This window comes from Caenorhabditis elegans, chromosome V, assembly GCF_000002985.6.
Source record: "Caenorhabditis elegans chromosome V".
Lineage (NCBI taxonomy): Eukaryota > Metazoa > Nematoda > Chromadorea > Rhabditida > Rhabditidae > Caenorhabditis > Caenorhabditis elegans.
In genome coordinates this window covers 20,198,561-20,213,341 of record NC_003283.11, presented here as the reverse complement: position 1 = coordinate 20,213,341, position 14,781 = coordinate 20,198,561, and the positions used below count along the sequence as shown (strand labels likewise).

General features: G+C 34.4%; 6 protein-coding genes across 7 annotated transcripts; 2 read left to right on the top strand and 4 right to left on the bottom strand.

Annotated features, from left to right (window-relative positions):
- Nucleotides 1–657: 657 nt before the first annotated feature.
- Y113G7B.12 (Reverse transcriptase domain-containing protein) lies at nucleotides 658–4,651 on the top strand. Its single transcript, NM_075500.4, has 4 exons — nucleotides 658–911; nucleotides 977–1,083; nucleotides 1,129–1,228; nucleotides 1,731–4,651. Exons 1-4 carry the CDS (start codon nucleotides 891–893, stop codon nucleotides 4,467–4,469), a joined length of 2,967 nt encoding a protein of 988 aa, NP_507901.2. The 5' UTR covers nucleotides 658–890; the 3' UTR covers nucleotides 4,470–4,651.
- A 783-nt stretch (nucleotides 4,652–5,434) lies between these two features.
- Nucleotides 5,435–7,024, bottom strand: srbc-34 (Serpentine Receptor, class BC (Class B-like); the record flags this gene model as incomplete). The annotated part of the gene is made up of 6 exons (NM_075499.3): nucleotides 6,578–7,024; nucleotides 6,455–6,531; nucleotides 5,975–6,336; nucleotides 5,829–5,930; nucleotides 5,677–5,781; nucleotides 5,435–5,581 (listed from the first exon to the last, which is right to left on the bottom strand). Exons 1-6 carry the CDS (start codon nucleotides 6,670–6,672, stop codon nucleotides 5,435–5,437), a joined length of 888 nt encoding a protein of 295 aa, NP_507900.2. The 5' UTR covers nucleotides 6,673–7,024.
- Nucleotides 7,025–7,155: 131 nt separating this feature from the next.
- Nucleotides 7,156–8,818, top strand: fbxb-59 (F-box associated domain-containing protein). The gene is made up of 3 exons (NM_075498.4): nucleotides 7,156–7,244; nucleotides 7,295–7,414; nucleotides 8,180–8,818. Exons 1-3 carry the CDS (start codon nucleotides 7,162–7,164, stop codon nucleotides 8,772–8,774), a joined length of 798 nt encoding a protein of 265 aa, NP_507899.1. The 5' UTR covers nucleotides 7,156–7,161; the 3' UTR covers nucleotides 8,775–8,818.
- fbxa-113 (F-box domain-containing protein) lies at nucleotides 8,795–9,957 on the bottom strand. Its single transcript, NM_075497.3, has 4 exons — nucleotides 9,886–9,957; nucleotides 9,757–9,834; nucleotides 9,076–9,703; nucleotides 8,795–9,027 (listed from the first exon to the last, which is right to left on the bottom strand). The coding sequence occupies exons 1-4, from the start codon at nucleotides 9,918–9,920 to the stop codon at nucleotides 8,839–8,841; spliced, it is 930 nt and encodes a 309-aa protein (NP_507898.1). The 5' UTR covers nucleotides 9,921–9,957; the 3' UTR covers nucleotides 8,795–8,838.
- A 510-nt stretch (nucleotides 9,958–10,467) lies between these two features.
- fbxa-114 (F-box domain-containing protein) lies at nucleotides 10,468–11,726 on the bottom strand. Its single transcript, NM_075496.5, has 4 exons — nucleotides 11,652–11,726; nucleotides 11,506–11,583; nucleotides 10,819–11,455; nucleotides 10,468–10,771 (listed from the first exon to the last, which is right to left on the bottom strand). Exons 1-4 carry the CDS (start codon nucleotides 11,690–11,692, stop codon nucleotides 10,583–10,585), a joined length of 945 nt encoding a protein of 314 aa, NP_507897.1. The 5' UTR covers nucleotides 11,693–11,726; the 3' UTR covers nucleotides 10,468–10,582.
- A 967-nt stretch (nucleotides 11,727–12,693) lies between these two features.
- On the bottom strand, nucleotides 12,694–14,088 carry fog-2 (F-box domain-containing protein). 2 transcript variants are annotated; one of them, NM_001047721.4, is made up of 5 exons: nucleotides 14,008–14,088; nucleotides 13,799–13,876; nucleotides 13,112–13,751; nucleotides 12,905–13,061; nucleotides 12,694–12,859 (listed from the first exon to the last, which is right to left on the bottom strand). In NM_001047721.4, the coding sequence occupies exons 1-5, from the start codon at nucleotides 14,046–14,048 to the stop codon at nucleotides 12,837–12,839; spliced, it is 939 nt and encodes a 312-aa protein (NP_001041186.1). In that variant the 5' UTR covers nucleotides 14,049–14,088; the 3' UTR covers nucleotides 12,694–12,836. The 2 variants fall into 2 exon arrangements, with proteins under 2 accessions (NP_001041186.1, NP_001041187.1); NM_001047722.2 differs by having other exon boundaries at nucleotides 12,702–13,061; nucleotides 14,008–14,080.
- Between the last annotated feature and the right edge of the window lie 693 nt (nucleotides 14,089–14,781).

Below are 14,781 nucleotides of genomic sequence, written 5' to 3'. Positions count from 1 at the left end.
ATCAACAGATTGTTCTTATCAACAAAAACTCTAAACTTCAGAACAAAGAAATAGGAAGACTCCGTTTGTTCTTCTTTTTGCAACTGATAACATTCTCAAATAATTTTTTAAAATATTTATTATAGAGAACGTTCTCGAAAATAAAATATACTGCCGCACTGCTTTCTCCCCACTTTTCGCAGCTTCGGTTTTGGTTATTTTTGGATTTATCAAAGAGTTTTCAACAAAACCATTATTTATTTATTTATGGTTTTTTTAAAACTACTGCGTAATAAATCTATAAAGTGAAAAATTGTAGGGGTAACCTATAAAAATAGTTACAGTGCCGTAAAGTAGTTTCCGTAATTATGGATCACATGATAGACTTAGGTAATTAAATTTTACAGTTTGTGTGTGCCATTGAAGTCTAGGTGCAAAAACGCTAGTGCAATAGCAATTCTTCTTTTCTGAAGTTGAATAATGTCTTGATTTGCCACGTATTTCTATTGACTTCAAACAAAGAACCAAACTGAAAGCATTACGCTTTAAAACCTTGATAATCGTTCATTTTTCTTATCAAAAAATGGGACGAGAGCAAGTAATGGAAACAAATAATTTTCACGTTGCATCTTTTTTCTCAATGATTCAGATTTATTCGTTCTTTTTAGGTTTCACAACTGAATCAAACCTGTGCGGCATTTGCCTGACAATTAGGGTAGTCACCAGTCAAAAAATGACAAAATAAGTTTACTCCGGTTTGAGACATACACCCAAATGCCGAATTTCATTATATTTCATACATATACGTATTTTCATTTATATGAAAAGTTCATTTTTTCAAATTCGTGTATTTTCAGAAACACCTTGAAACGAGAAACGCGATCATATCAAAGTTTAATTTGGAGTCTACAATGAGTGATTTGTCTGATGAGGTAATTGCGTTTTCAATTTTTTAAAAGGAAATTTACTGACAGTTGCCCAACAATCACATTTTCAGGAAGACAAACCAGATTCTGTCAATGAAATTCAAAAAGGTGTATCAGGCATTAAGATCTCCAGTGACACTGATGACAGGTCACAAAAGAAGACCAATGTTGACAAAGTGTGAGTGATGCTTGTTGATTAAAAAACAAGTTTTTATAACTTCAGAGCTCCTCCACATTCTTCGACCAAACAGTTCGGAACAAACCAAAATAAAACATCGAAAAGTGACCAAAATAAAACATCGAAAAGGAAGTCTAGTGCACATGTAAGTAATTATAAAACTAGGGATAGGCAATAAAACAGGATTTGATAAGATACTGACTTTTTACTTTAGTAAGTTTCTGAAAATACATAGTTTGACTTTTCGTATTATATATATAGTATACACGTGAAAGTAAAGTTAATGAGTTTTAGCGTTAGTGTATCCTAATAACATTCCACTTGGAACGCATAATTATATAATTGGAAGAGTGAATCTTGACTCCCACTCTACTATTTCATGATTATGCTGTCTCAGTTTTTCGAACATCGTGTATTTTCTTCAATGAATGCAGTAGTCACCCTTGTTATACTGGAAAGTTAAATAATATGTTTCAAAAGTGTTGGGATAAGGTCAACTTTAAGGGAGACTAAAAATAGTTGAATATGTTTCTGTAAAAGTTTCATGATATGATTTATTGATTTATTGATGATTTATTGGGAGTTATGTCAAATTAACTAAGTTCTCACACCACCAAATTTGTACTAATAATCTAATATTTTTATAGACGGATGAAAAAGAAAGTGAAAACAGAGAAGAATGGAGCAGACGATCGAGAAGAAAATGTGGAGAAGAAAGTGATAATGAAATAGAAAGTGACAATGGAGAAGCCAGTGACAATGGAGAAGAAAGTGACAATGGAGAAGAAAGTGACAATGAAGAAGCCAGTGACAATGGAGAAGCCAGTGACAATGGAGAAGAAAGTGACAATGAAGAAGCCAGTGACAATGGAGAAGAAAGTGACAATGGAGAAGAACGTGGCAATGGAGAAGCCAGTGACAATGGAGATGAAAGTGACAATGGAGAAGCCAGTGACAATGGAGAAGAAAGTGACAATGAAGAAGCCAGTGACAATGGAGAAGAAAGTGACAATGGAGAAGAAAGTGACAATGGAGAAGAACGTGGCAATGGAGAAGCCAGTGACAATGGAGATGAAAGTGACAATGGAGAAGCCAGTGACAATGGAGAAGAAAGTGACAATGAAGAAGCCAGTGACAATGGAGAAGAAAGTGACAATGGAGAAGCCAGTGACAATGGAGAAGAAAGTGACAATGAAGAAGCCAGTGACAATGGAGAAGAAAGTGACAATGGAGAAGCCAGTGACAATGGAGAAGAAAGTGACAATGGAGAAGAACGTGACAATGGAGAAGCCAGTGACAATGGAGAAGAAAGTGAAAATGGAGAAGAAATTGGTCTTAAATTTTCTGTTTTGCTCGCAAATGTGAGGTCCTGTAAAAAATTGGAGAAGGCCTCACAACTATGTGCCAAGCTCCACTCAAATGATTATCAAATAATCGCAGTTACCGAATCTTGGCTCCAAGAATCTGTATCTTCTGCATTGTTCACGTCTTTTGGAATATCGATTCATCGATGTGATCGGGATGTTGCTCTTCACACTAAAAACTCTGGCGGTGGCGTAGCCATTCTTTTCAAACCACCATTAGTGGTCACGAAACTTGACATCCAACAGGAGCATCATTACAACGGTCATCAATCGGAAGTATTAGCATGTCGTGTTTTGAATCCTGATTACCCGGGTGCTAGTTTTAATTTAGTCGTTGTTTATCGGCCTCCTATAAACGGTAAAATTTCTCAATTAATTGCCCATCTCTCTTCATTTCTTCCCAGCTCAGAATACGTTTTAATGGGGGATTTTAATTTTAAGGAAATGTACGAGAAAGGTAGTTATTCTGTAAACTCCAAACATGAGTTCATGAAGTTTGTAATATCCAGCAAAATGACTCAGCATGTTTGCAAAGCCACACACAACAACAATATTCTCGATCTAGTGTTATCATCACCCGGAATTGTTTTGGAGAATGTGAAGGTTCAAGATTGTTGTGTGAAGTCGGACCACAAATCAGTATCCTTTTCAGTCACTCCTAAAAACAAACCAGGTTCGAACGAGAGTACCGCTTGCATTCGTTCTCTAATTCATACTGAAACTTTTACTCTGAATTTTTCACAGTGTGATTTTAAGATCTTAGACCGCTGCATTTCTTCACAAAATTGGGAATATATCTTATCGACTCGCAAAACTGATAGAGTATGCTACGAAAAGTTCATTACTGTGTTTGTTGATTTAGTTAAAGTGTTCACACAGAAAAACACTCAAATTCAAAACAAAGAATCTGTTCAATCATTTAGAAGAAACAATTTTGAGGAATTGGGAATGATTCCAAAATATGACAAAAATCTCAATAATGAAAAACACAATATCCTTGATTTGATGATTGACGATAAACTTATTTCACGAAATTCAGGAAAAGCCTCGTGTTTTGCCTCTATCTTCTCTTCAAAATTTAAAGATCAGAACTCCACCCAAATACCAGAAAATACCGATAATAAAACTATCAATGCATCTCAAATTTTTGAGCAATCTATGGTCAAGCAAGCACTTGAACATGTAACACCTAGATTTCATTTCGACAAAACAAATATCTTAGTTTTAAACAATTGTGCCAACTCACTAGCCGCACCTCTTTCACGCATTCTCAGAAACATTTTCGAAACTGAAGATTACCCTGAATCCTGGAACCACTGTATTGTAATTCCAGATCCTCCTAAGATCAGAGAATTAATCAGAGATCCTAAAAATTATGCATTGAACTACTATTTTGATCCTTTCCTGGGAGTAATGGAGAAAGTAATTTGTGACTTTCTTCAAAAAGAGAACGAACATAAATTCAGCCCTAGAACAAAAGACCCAACTCATTGCAAATATGAAGAGTATGTAGAAGCTCATAAACGAGTCGACCTCATCCACTTTAAGTTGAGTACGGCTTTTGATAAAGTTCCCCACGAATTTCTGATTTCAAAGCTCAACGATTTCAACGTTCATCCCACTTTACGTAACTGGTTCAGAAAACTCATGTCCCCAAAAACTTTTTCTGTTCAAGTAAATGACCATTTGGAATCTGAAAAACATAATTGTCAGATAGGAGCCCCGCGAGGCAGTGAATCTAGGCAGTTCATGTTTCTCGTATTTATCAACAGTCTTTTATGTGAAATTCCAATTAACATTTCGTGTTCTGCGTGTGCAATTAGCGAAGATCTTGAGATCTATTCCCATGAACCCATTATGATTGAAAAAAGTCTTAGAAAAATTGAGGACTGGTCCACTTCCAACAAACTAACTATCGATTCAAATGATATTGTTCGGTATGACAGGGGTAAACAATCAGAAAACGGTTTTAAATTTAAAAAAAATCTTATCAGACCTGCTGGGAAAATATATTATTGTTAGTTCCTTTGCAGTTCAGTTTATATAGTTTTTTTTGTTTGTTCTCACTTTCCACAAATCGAAAACTTTGTTTGATATGCCTTATCTTCCTTTTTCAATTAATTGTTCCCAATTCTATTGTCCTCTTCTTGGTTTCTTTTTGCTCCTTTTGTTTTATGTATTGATTTTTATGAATGAATGAAATACATTTTTCAAAAAAAACATTTATAAGGTATACGGCTACATTTTTTCCAAATTAATATTAATTTTGAATTTTATCAGGTTTTGTATTATAGTTTCCGTCGTTTCTAAAATTGTTTCTGGTTTGTTTTTAATATGAAATGTGCACAGATTATCAATATTGCTAATCAAAGAATGTTCTCTAAAGTACATTGTAAAAAAAACAATAGCAATTTATAAAAATTTCAAAAAAAAAATGATTGAAAATTTCGGGTCCCGTGACGGACACTGTAGTTATTTTGAGCGTAATGTTTTAAAACTGTATCAACTTTAATATATTTTTGTACAAAACAGTGACAGCTCGAGAACGGAGGAAATGCTCAAAAATGTTTTTGAAAATTGGAAAAAATTGTGCTAGAAGTGACAAAAATCGCAGAGTATAAATTAATTTCTGACTAGAATAATCAAAGATTATTTGAGGATAAATGTTTCTTGTTTTTCTCTTTGACGCTAGATTTCTGTATAATTACTTCCCTGTGGCTGTAGTTAGATTTCTACTGTCACACGGGAATGTTTTGATAAATAGGGAAGAAGATAACGTTCTTTTAACAACAAGAGAGTGAAAACAAAATTCCGAACAATGCAATTTATTTATCAAATCTCAGAAATTGTGAATATTTTTAAATCGGCTCACATCAAGCGCTACAGTTGTCATTTAAAGAATTACTGTAGTTGACCATATGAGAAACTTTTCGAGTCAAATATGTTACGCAGTACGCATTCTCAGAATTTTGTTTTCCCGTAATTTATCAAACTTCAGAATTTTTCAGGGTTTTCGCAAACACTGGAGTACTGGCAGAGTTCTCAGGTGTTCTGAAAAGCAGAACCCTAGTTACAACAGTCGACTCAATTGCGCATCCTGTGATTTTCAGCACCGGGTTGTAGGAACCGACGTTCTGCAACAATGTTGAGCATAAATAATGCCAGTTTTGCAAATTGGTACTTTTTAAGTAAATTATGTTGTTTAGATATAATATTAACACTAACTTACATTAAAAGAAAACATTGGTGCAGTAGGCCACATATGTCCACAGAATGCTGGAAGAAAATCAAACAGAAGCACAGTACACGTGTCGAGGAGAGCTAGACGATTCGCCTAGAATATTGTATTACAAAAACCATTATTTGATTTTTCGAACGTACCTTGGATATTTGATTGTTACTTTGCTGGTGTTTCACAGAGTTCATCATAAGTAGTTTTATAGACAAAATTAGAGAAAATAAAACTATCAGGGAGAATATTATCTGAAAAATTTGAATTCACCGCGTGAATTTTTATAAAGTCTCACACTGCGTTGAATCAACCAATAATGAAAGAAACATTGATTAGTAGCACATCCGAATACTAGGCAGGTTTTCGGAATTTCCATATTATAAGAACAAAATCCAAAAAGCATGTACTCCTCGGCCAGCCCAAGGAGTGAGCCAATTAGTAGAACAGGCCAATTCGGAATTTTCTTTCGATTTTTGAAATAATAAATCGGGAAACATGTGGCGATACTTCTATCAATCGAGATTGAAAGAGCAATTATAGATCTGCACGTGGAAATGTGTGACCATGGAAGCGCCAACAAGACAATTAGGCTACGGTATTGAAACATGAATTCGGGAGCTTCCATATTCAGAAGAGTGTATGCAATGTAGGAGAATACTGGAATTTTTAATCAAGCTTAGAAATGAAGGAAGAGGTGCTGAAGACTAAGCTTAAGCGAAAGCCTAAGTTTAAGCCTATGCCTAAGCTTAAACCTACGCCTAAGCCAACAACTTACAACCGGCTCCAAAAAATATGTCGAGAGTAAAACGGTAATAGAAAAGATACATGTCATTTTTTCGTTTAGATGGATTCCTGAAATAGTATTTTTTTCAGATAGAAACTATATTTAAAAGCTTACAAAACAATTTTCACAACCAAATTGATGTTGAGCAGAATTGTAATAATTGCACTGATAATTCCCAGCAAACACAAAAGTTGTATGATAATCTCCATAATTTTTTTTAGAAAATTATTAGTTTTACATAAAATATATAATACGTCGTAAGTATATGTATTTTAAAATTATCAGAACTTATAGCAAAGCTCGCTTTTTTTTCCTGATCAGAATAATCAAAGATTATGTGAAAATAAATTTCTCAGCGCTTGTTTTTCTGTTTAATTTTCTTAGATTTATGTATAATTACTTCCCTGTAGCTGTAATTAGATTTCTGCTGTCACACCGAACTTTTTTGATGAATAGGGAAGAAGGGAACATTCCACAAAAGAGTGAAAACAAAATTCGGAACATTGAAATTTATTTATCAAGTCTCGGAAATTGTGAATGTTTTTCGAACCAGATATGCTTATTTCTGTATCGCACACGGCCAGCTGTCAGCTGTCAGCGCACTAGAAAACGCGCTATTGTCATATTTTTCGGTAATCGATAACTACTATTAGCCAGCTCACCGGGTCAGTCCCCAGCCTCATTCCTTCCTCTACACAATGCCTCCAACTGCCTTCCCGATTCTAAAACTACCTTCAGGTTCATGTAGAACTGCTCTACTCTGCTTGGATTTTCCTTCTTTGTAAGTTACTTCTTTTTTTTTTCAAAAAATATAGAAAATTTTAAATTCAGAATCAACTTTTCCCTGGTATCCGAACGGTCAAAACAATGTGCAGTGTCATTAAATCTCGAGGTGAAGGAATTGGATTTGAAAATCAATCGAAAAGTCAATGTGTGTGTTGAGAGGGAGCAGTGAGTCCAAAACTTTGTTCACTTGAAAGAAATCTTGATAATTTTAAATTTCTTTGGCTTATGTTGAGACTCATAGGCCCTAGAGCTCTTTTGTCATAGGACATTAGGCTTTTGAGCTTAAGATCTTGGGCCTTTAAGCTTACCAACTTACGGACTTGTGGACATCAAGCTCAGGAAATAGGGGTCTTAAAGGTGGGGTACCGAAATTTGAGACTTTGCGCTTTTAGACCCAAAATGGCCCAAAACTACCGAATTTTGTAATGAGACGTTCTGAAAATTTTTCAAAAAAAAGTTATGGCCGCTCAAAGTTTTGGAAAAAACGGCATATTTTCAGCTAAAATCTCAAATTTTGGCAACTTATCGGTGTCGCAGTGATTGGAAAAAAAATGTATCATATTTGCGTCCCCATTGGCCAAAAAATCATCTCAATCAACGAAATAACACGTAATAAAATGCCAAAACATGCATTAGAGGATGATAATCAAATAAAAATTAAGTTCCAACCGCTGAGACACCGAGAAGTTGCCAAAATTTGAGATTTTAGCTAAAAATAAGCCGTTTTTCCAAAATTTTGAGCTGACATAACTTTTTTTTGAAAAATTTTCAGAACGTCTCATCACAAAATTTGGTAGTTTTGGACCATTTTGGGTCTAAAAATGCAAAGTCTCAAATTTCGGTACCCCACCTTTAAGGCCAAGTTTAGGCTCTTCTGTTGAGACACTTAGCTCATTAAGCTCAAGCCCAAAAGCATTTTATCCTATTCAGACTCAGCCAAGTGCTCATCGAATGGAACCCAAACGAAGTTGACCTAAAACAATTGTTGGAGCACTGCATGCACATTTTCCACGAACATTCTGTCAGCACTTTAATGATATCAGAAGGGCTTCAGAACTGGCGGCCCATTCACACCGCCTTGAGCAGCTGGGAGTGTAAATCTGCAATACTAAGATCGGCAAGTGATGACACCTGGTTTCAGAAAACCATAGATAGAATTCTGATTGTCTCCTTCCTCCCAATGCCAATGGAAACTAGGAATGCGTGTCGGCGGATTATTGCCTGTCCACGGAAGGATACAGTGTGGTTCATGCCATACACATTCTCTGACTTATTGTCTACAAGTAGTGAGCGTGTCTCATCAATGGCACCCATCAGTGCAGAAGACTACAATTTGTTCCTCAGGCTCTGGGCTCACGGGTCAAATCCAGCTCTAAAGCTTCTGACGCACAAGATATTCAAGAATCTCGACTACAGTAATCAACCTGGTAATGCGGTGAGAACAATTTACAAATGGGATGGAACCGAAGCGAGTGTGAAATTTGATGATGTTACCTTGTCGTTGGTTACTTTTCGTGTTCACTAATTCTTTTGTGATATATTTGTAGTAAAACGGTTTATTTTCCAATTATCTAAAATCTATCTTAACATTAATCAATCTTTTTGATTATCAAACTTTTCCCATAGATTTTAACTAGAAATTTCTCGATTTCGCATTTGACGAGATCAAAATTGCCAGCTTCATTGTAGTTTGGATCGAAAACTCTCACAACTTCTGGCTCAATTTCATATTCTGCCAATATCATTCCAGATTCAAAATGAGAGGATTTCATGATAACCTGAAAATTATTTGATTTATTGTCAAAACTTGAATTATTTAAACTAACATCTCTGATCTTAATAGCATCATCAACCGACAATCTCATCCAGTTGACTTGAAAACGAGAGAGATGGAAGAGGTGTTCAATTGGAAAATTAAAATGTTTCTTCGAAATGATTGAAATCGATTTCGCTTGCTTCCATTGTTCCAGCTCAAACAAGTCGCAAACTTGAGTGGTATCTGTGAAATTGGACAAGTTCTCAATGTTAATTTCCCCGAGAATTCCAGGTTTGAAGTACGAAAGCATAGAGATGAAATCACACGGTTCAAAACCCTCTAGCGTTATTCGTTTAGTATGAAGCATGCTGGAAATTTCTCCAAAAGCCTTCAAAATTGCCCTCTGCTCTTCGAATGCCGATACTTCCAAAAGATTTAATCGAAGTTTCGGATTCTTCAGAATCACAGCCAAATCATCCAGAATCCCAATCAATGGAACCTTCTCGATATATTTATTCGACCCGCCAAAGGCTTGAACAGTACAACCATCCCCACTGATATCATAGGAAATGCAACAATCATCAATGTCCAAGCAATGCGGGGGCTCTTCAGATACTTCCACAGAAATCTTTCTGATTCCCGGATCTTTGTTGTCCATGAAATCTCGCAATTTTCGGCAAACTTTACGGAGAACTAATCTGAAATTCAATGTGTGATGTTGGGTAGAAATTACCAAGAAAGTTAAAGTTACCGTTTCATTCCTTCCAAGTTGTCCACAATTTCATGAATCACTCCAATCGGCATATCGGATAGAGTTGGGCCTTCGGAACTGGAATTATGCGCATTTTATAAGAAATATATTTTCAATTTAAAAACTAACATCTTTTTCGCTTCCAAGTCCAATTTTTCAGCCATTTTTCCAGGTGATCTGGTTCGTTTTTGTAGGTTTTCTGAAAAATGTTAAAACTTTTTAAAAACATTTACAGTGCATTTTTTCCCACTTCTACGACTTTAAAGGGGGCGCATTTATGCGCGATGCGCAAAAGAAACAACGAGCTTTAAGATTTTCTAAAATTTTGAAATGGTTTTCCGGTTAATTTTCAGAGCAATATTAAAATTTTTGAACTTCAATTTTAATTCCATCAGTTTTACCAAAAAACAATTTTAACTCCCATAATTTCAAGAAAAAACTTGATCGAGAAAATTAAATTCGATTGATCAAAGCAAACAAGTTTCGTTGTGTTTTGCGTACTTTCTACAGTAGTTTCGATTAAAAAAAGTGTGAAAATTTCATGAAAATACGATTGCATGTTTTTCATAAAATTTTTGAATTTAGTCGTGATCTACCTGGCGGACTCTCCCTTTCTCCGACCAATCAGTCTCACTATTTTATATTCCTATTTTAGCCTATTTTGAGAAAAATTCAATTTTAGAAAATTATTTCTTATGCAAACATATAATTATTTTTGAATTTTATTTTTGAAAATTACAACAAGCAAAAAAAACCGAGATTTTCAACAGAAAGTGTTCATTTACACTTTGAAACAACAACAACAATACAAAATTAAGGCGCTATCTCAAATCTTCTCGATTAATAATTGAGCACAGCCCAGGATTTGCACATTGAATCCATCGATAATAAATTCATGCATATCGATATTATCGTTTCCGATGTAGCTTGGATCGAAAAGCCTCACAACTTCCGGCTCGATTTCGTCATCAGCCAAGATTAATCCTGCCTTGAAATGAGGCGATTTCATGATAATCTGAAAAATAATTTAATTATCAAGAAACCATAACTATTTAAACTAACATCTCTGAATTTAATTGCATCATCAACTGAACATTTCGTCCAGAAGACAGTGAATTTTGAAAAATGAAAGAGGTGTTCAATGGGGAAGTTGAAATGTTCCATCGAACTCATCGTAAGTGATTTTGCCTTCTTCCACTGTTCCAGCTCAAATAAGTTGGAAACTTCGGAAATATTTGTGAAATTGGCCAAGCACCGAATGCCAATTTCTTCGAGAACTCTAGGTTTGAAGTACGAAAGCATAGAGATGACATCACTAGACTCGAGATATTCCATTTTTATTCGTTTCGTTTTATAAATATTCTGTGAGTTGTGATACTCTTCAAGCCACTCCACAACTTTTTTAGAATTTCCATATGCGGAGACACTGAACTTGTCCAATCGAAGCTTCGGATTCTTCATGATCACCGCCAAATCATCCTTCATAGCATTCAAAGCCGTCTTCTCGATATACTTTTCCGAGCGATTATATAATTTAACGGTGCATCCCTCATCACGGTCAGTATAGGAAATGGTTTTACAATCAACGAGCATCGAAGATGATGCAAATGCATTGATATCCACGTAAATTTCTTTGATTCCCGGATCCTTTTTGTCAATGAAATCACGCAACTTTCGACAGACTTTTCGAAGGACAAAGCTGAAAATGGTTTGAGATTGAATTGGAAAATGAAAAATAAATAAAGTTACCGATTGATAAGATCCAATTTGCCCACAATCATATGAATCACATCCACTGGCCAATCGGATAGCGGTGGAGCTTCGGATCTGAAATAATACGCATTATAACAATTGTTTTCAAATCAATTTTTCATTAAAAAACAAAAAAAACTAACATCTCAATCGCCTTCAACTCGTCCGCCAGTTTTTCTGCCATTTTTCTCGTCGATATGGTTCGTTTCCGTAGTTTTCTGAAAAATATTAAAATTATTGCTGGCTTCTAACAACAGTTAATAGTTATCGGAATGACATAAATCAGTTTTAAAAAAACCTAAAAACAATGGAAATTAGGTTTTTTTGGAAGAAAAAAAAACTTCTAAGAGAATTAACAGGAATCGAAGGAAAATTCCGTTTTTCCAATGATTTTTTTGGAAAAATATTAATATTTAAAGCTTAAATTTAGTTTTCGACATTTCTTATACAAAAAACCAGCTTAAATTATGCAATTTCCGAAGAAAAAACGGGAGAAAATGAGTTTCGAAAATATTGATTGTCGTCAAATTAAATGCCGAGTACGCAGTTGTGTATTGCGTACTTTCTACAGTAGTCCTAGTAGAATTAAACTTTTTTTTGCATTTTTTCATGATTTTCAATCGAAAAAGTTTGAGATTTACAGGAAAATCAGTGAAAAATGGATCGAAAATTTGAATTTTCGTCTCAAAAAAATGCAGATCGCATCAAAACCCTGGAAAATCCATAAGAAACACGAATTTTGAAGGAAATGTCACGGGGACTTTATTTTAGCTCAAAACAAGTGAAAACCAGACGGATTTAGCTGAAAATCGATGGAAAATTGCGGAAAATTATGTTTTTCATTTCAGAATATCGATTTTAACCGGAAAATGCGAAATTACTGAAGAAAGCATCGGAGAAAGAACGAAAAAATTGATTTTCAGTCAGAAAATCTCTAAAATGGTGTGAGAAATACGTTTTTGAATCAAAAAATCATTTTTTTCGAGTTTTTGATTTAATTTTCGGCAAATTCTCGGATGGTTCTTGTTTTTTGAACATTAAATAATTCAAAAACCGCGTGAATAAAATACATTTTTGATTTTAAATGAATTTTAAAAATCATGGGCATGATTTTTAATATTCTCTCGTGGAAAATGGAGTAAATATAGATATTATTTGAGATTTTAAATCAATTTAACATTTAAAACAGCAGTGATCATGCCAATTTATCTGGATTTTCGCACACAACAAAATTAAAAAGTAAATTTAATCGAATAATACGGGAAAAAAACATCAACAGGATTATTGATTTTCAACAAAAAATGCTCATTTTCAGTCCAGAAAAGACGTCACAAAAGGGCCAGGTCGTCTTCTGTAATTGAAACCTTCTCGATTTTTAGAGCTGAATCAAACAGACTGTCACTTGAGATACGAAATGTATAATTTCCGTGTTCAAAAGGATCGAGAGCATCATATGGATGGTAATTTGGATTGATAGCTCTCAAAACGTCTGGGTCGACTCCTTCTATAATCTTGATGTATGCATATTCAAAATGAGCTGACTTCATTAGGTCCTGAAAATAATTCATGATTTATTTTTATATTTTAGTAGTTTCAAACTTACATCTCTTATTTTAATTGCATCAGAAACTGATAGTTTTCTCAATTTGATGGTGATACGAGAAAAATGGAAGAAGTGCTCAATGGGAATATCTTCGCATACACGTCCCTCAATATTAATCGATTTAGCGCGTTTCCATTGTTCCAAATTGATAATTTCATCCATTTTTCCAGCGGAGTCATAACAGTAAAATTCGATGTCTTCAAGAAATCCAGGCTTGCAGTGAGAAAGGACACCGAACACATCTTTGAGGGGAAAAATGTCCAATTTTATTTTTTTTGTGTGCAGCAGAATTCCTGATTGAGCAATATCTCTAATCCATTCCACAAATTGCTTTGAAGCTTCATGTGAAGAGACGATAACAAAATTATCCAATCGAAGTTTTGGATTCTTCACAATTACTGCCAAATCATCCAGAATCGCATCCAATTGAGTCTTTTCGATAGATTTACTCTGCGAAGTTCTTCGGACAGTGCAACCAGGATCATTTGAATTTCGAGAATAACAAATTGCGCCGCGTCCGATATTGGTCAACCAAAGACGAGAGGCGTATCTGGACAGATCCACCTTAACATACTTGAAGCCAGGATCAGTGTCATCGATGACATTTCGCAAATTTCGGCACACTTTGCGGACTGCCAATCTAAATTTTTAATTAAAATTGTTATTAAATTAAAAAATCGATAATACCTGCTGTATGGATCCACTTTTCCCACAATTTTATAAACCGTCTCCATTGGCATGTCAGAGAATGATGGAGGACCGGAGCTGAAATTATAAAAACTATGAGTTTTCTTCAAATTTGATTGCTGGGAGCATCATAAGAGATCGCGTAAGAAATCAGTGGATTTTTGACGTTTCAAACAAATTTTCAATTGTAATCCTTGCCTAAAACATACATTTTCATCAAATCCAACTCATCCGTCAAATTTTCACTCATTTTCGTTTCGATTGGTTGAAATCCGGCGTTTTCTGCAAAAAAACGACAAATTATTACCATAATTCAATCACAATTGTAAAGAAACCCCACGAAAAGAGTACAAAGAGCATGAAGCGAAGCTTTGACTACAAATTACGCATTTTTCGAGCAAGTACCTATTTTAATTCTAGAAAATTGATGTTTTAATGCAATTTTTACAAAAAAATCCAAAGGTTATTAGGAAAATTTGAATAAAAATCGAAAAAAGATGATCTGAAAATTTTAAATTACAAAAAAAACAGCTTAAATTATGCAATTTCAAGGAAAAAACGGGAGAAAATGAGTTTCGAAAATATTGATTGTCGTAAAATTAAATGCCGAGTACGCAGTTGTGTATTGCGTACCTTCTACAGTAGTCCTATGAAAATTTAATATTTTTTTTTGCAATTTTCATGATTTTTCCCTCAAAAACCGAAAAATTACATTGAAATCTTTAAAAAATTAGTGAAATTGGTAAAAATCTAACGAAAAAATGGTAATTCTATTTTAAAATACTGGAAAATCCACCAAACACACAATATTTTAAGGAACTTTATCGGAAATCTCAAATTTTTTGACCAAAATCAGTAAAATTTGAAGAAATAAGCTGAAAACTTTCACAAAATTTCACTGAGAATAATTTATTGACTTCAGAAAATCGATTCCTACACGAAAATGCTAATTTCTCAAGGAAGAAGCAGAAAAATACAAAAAA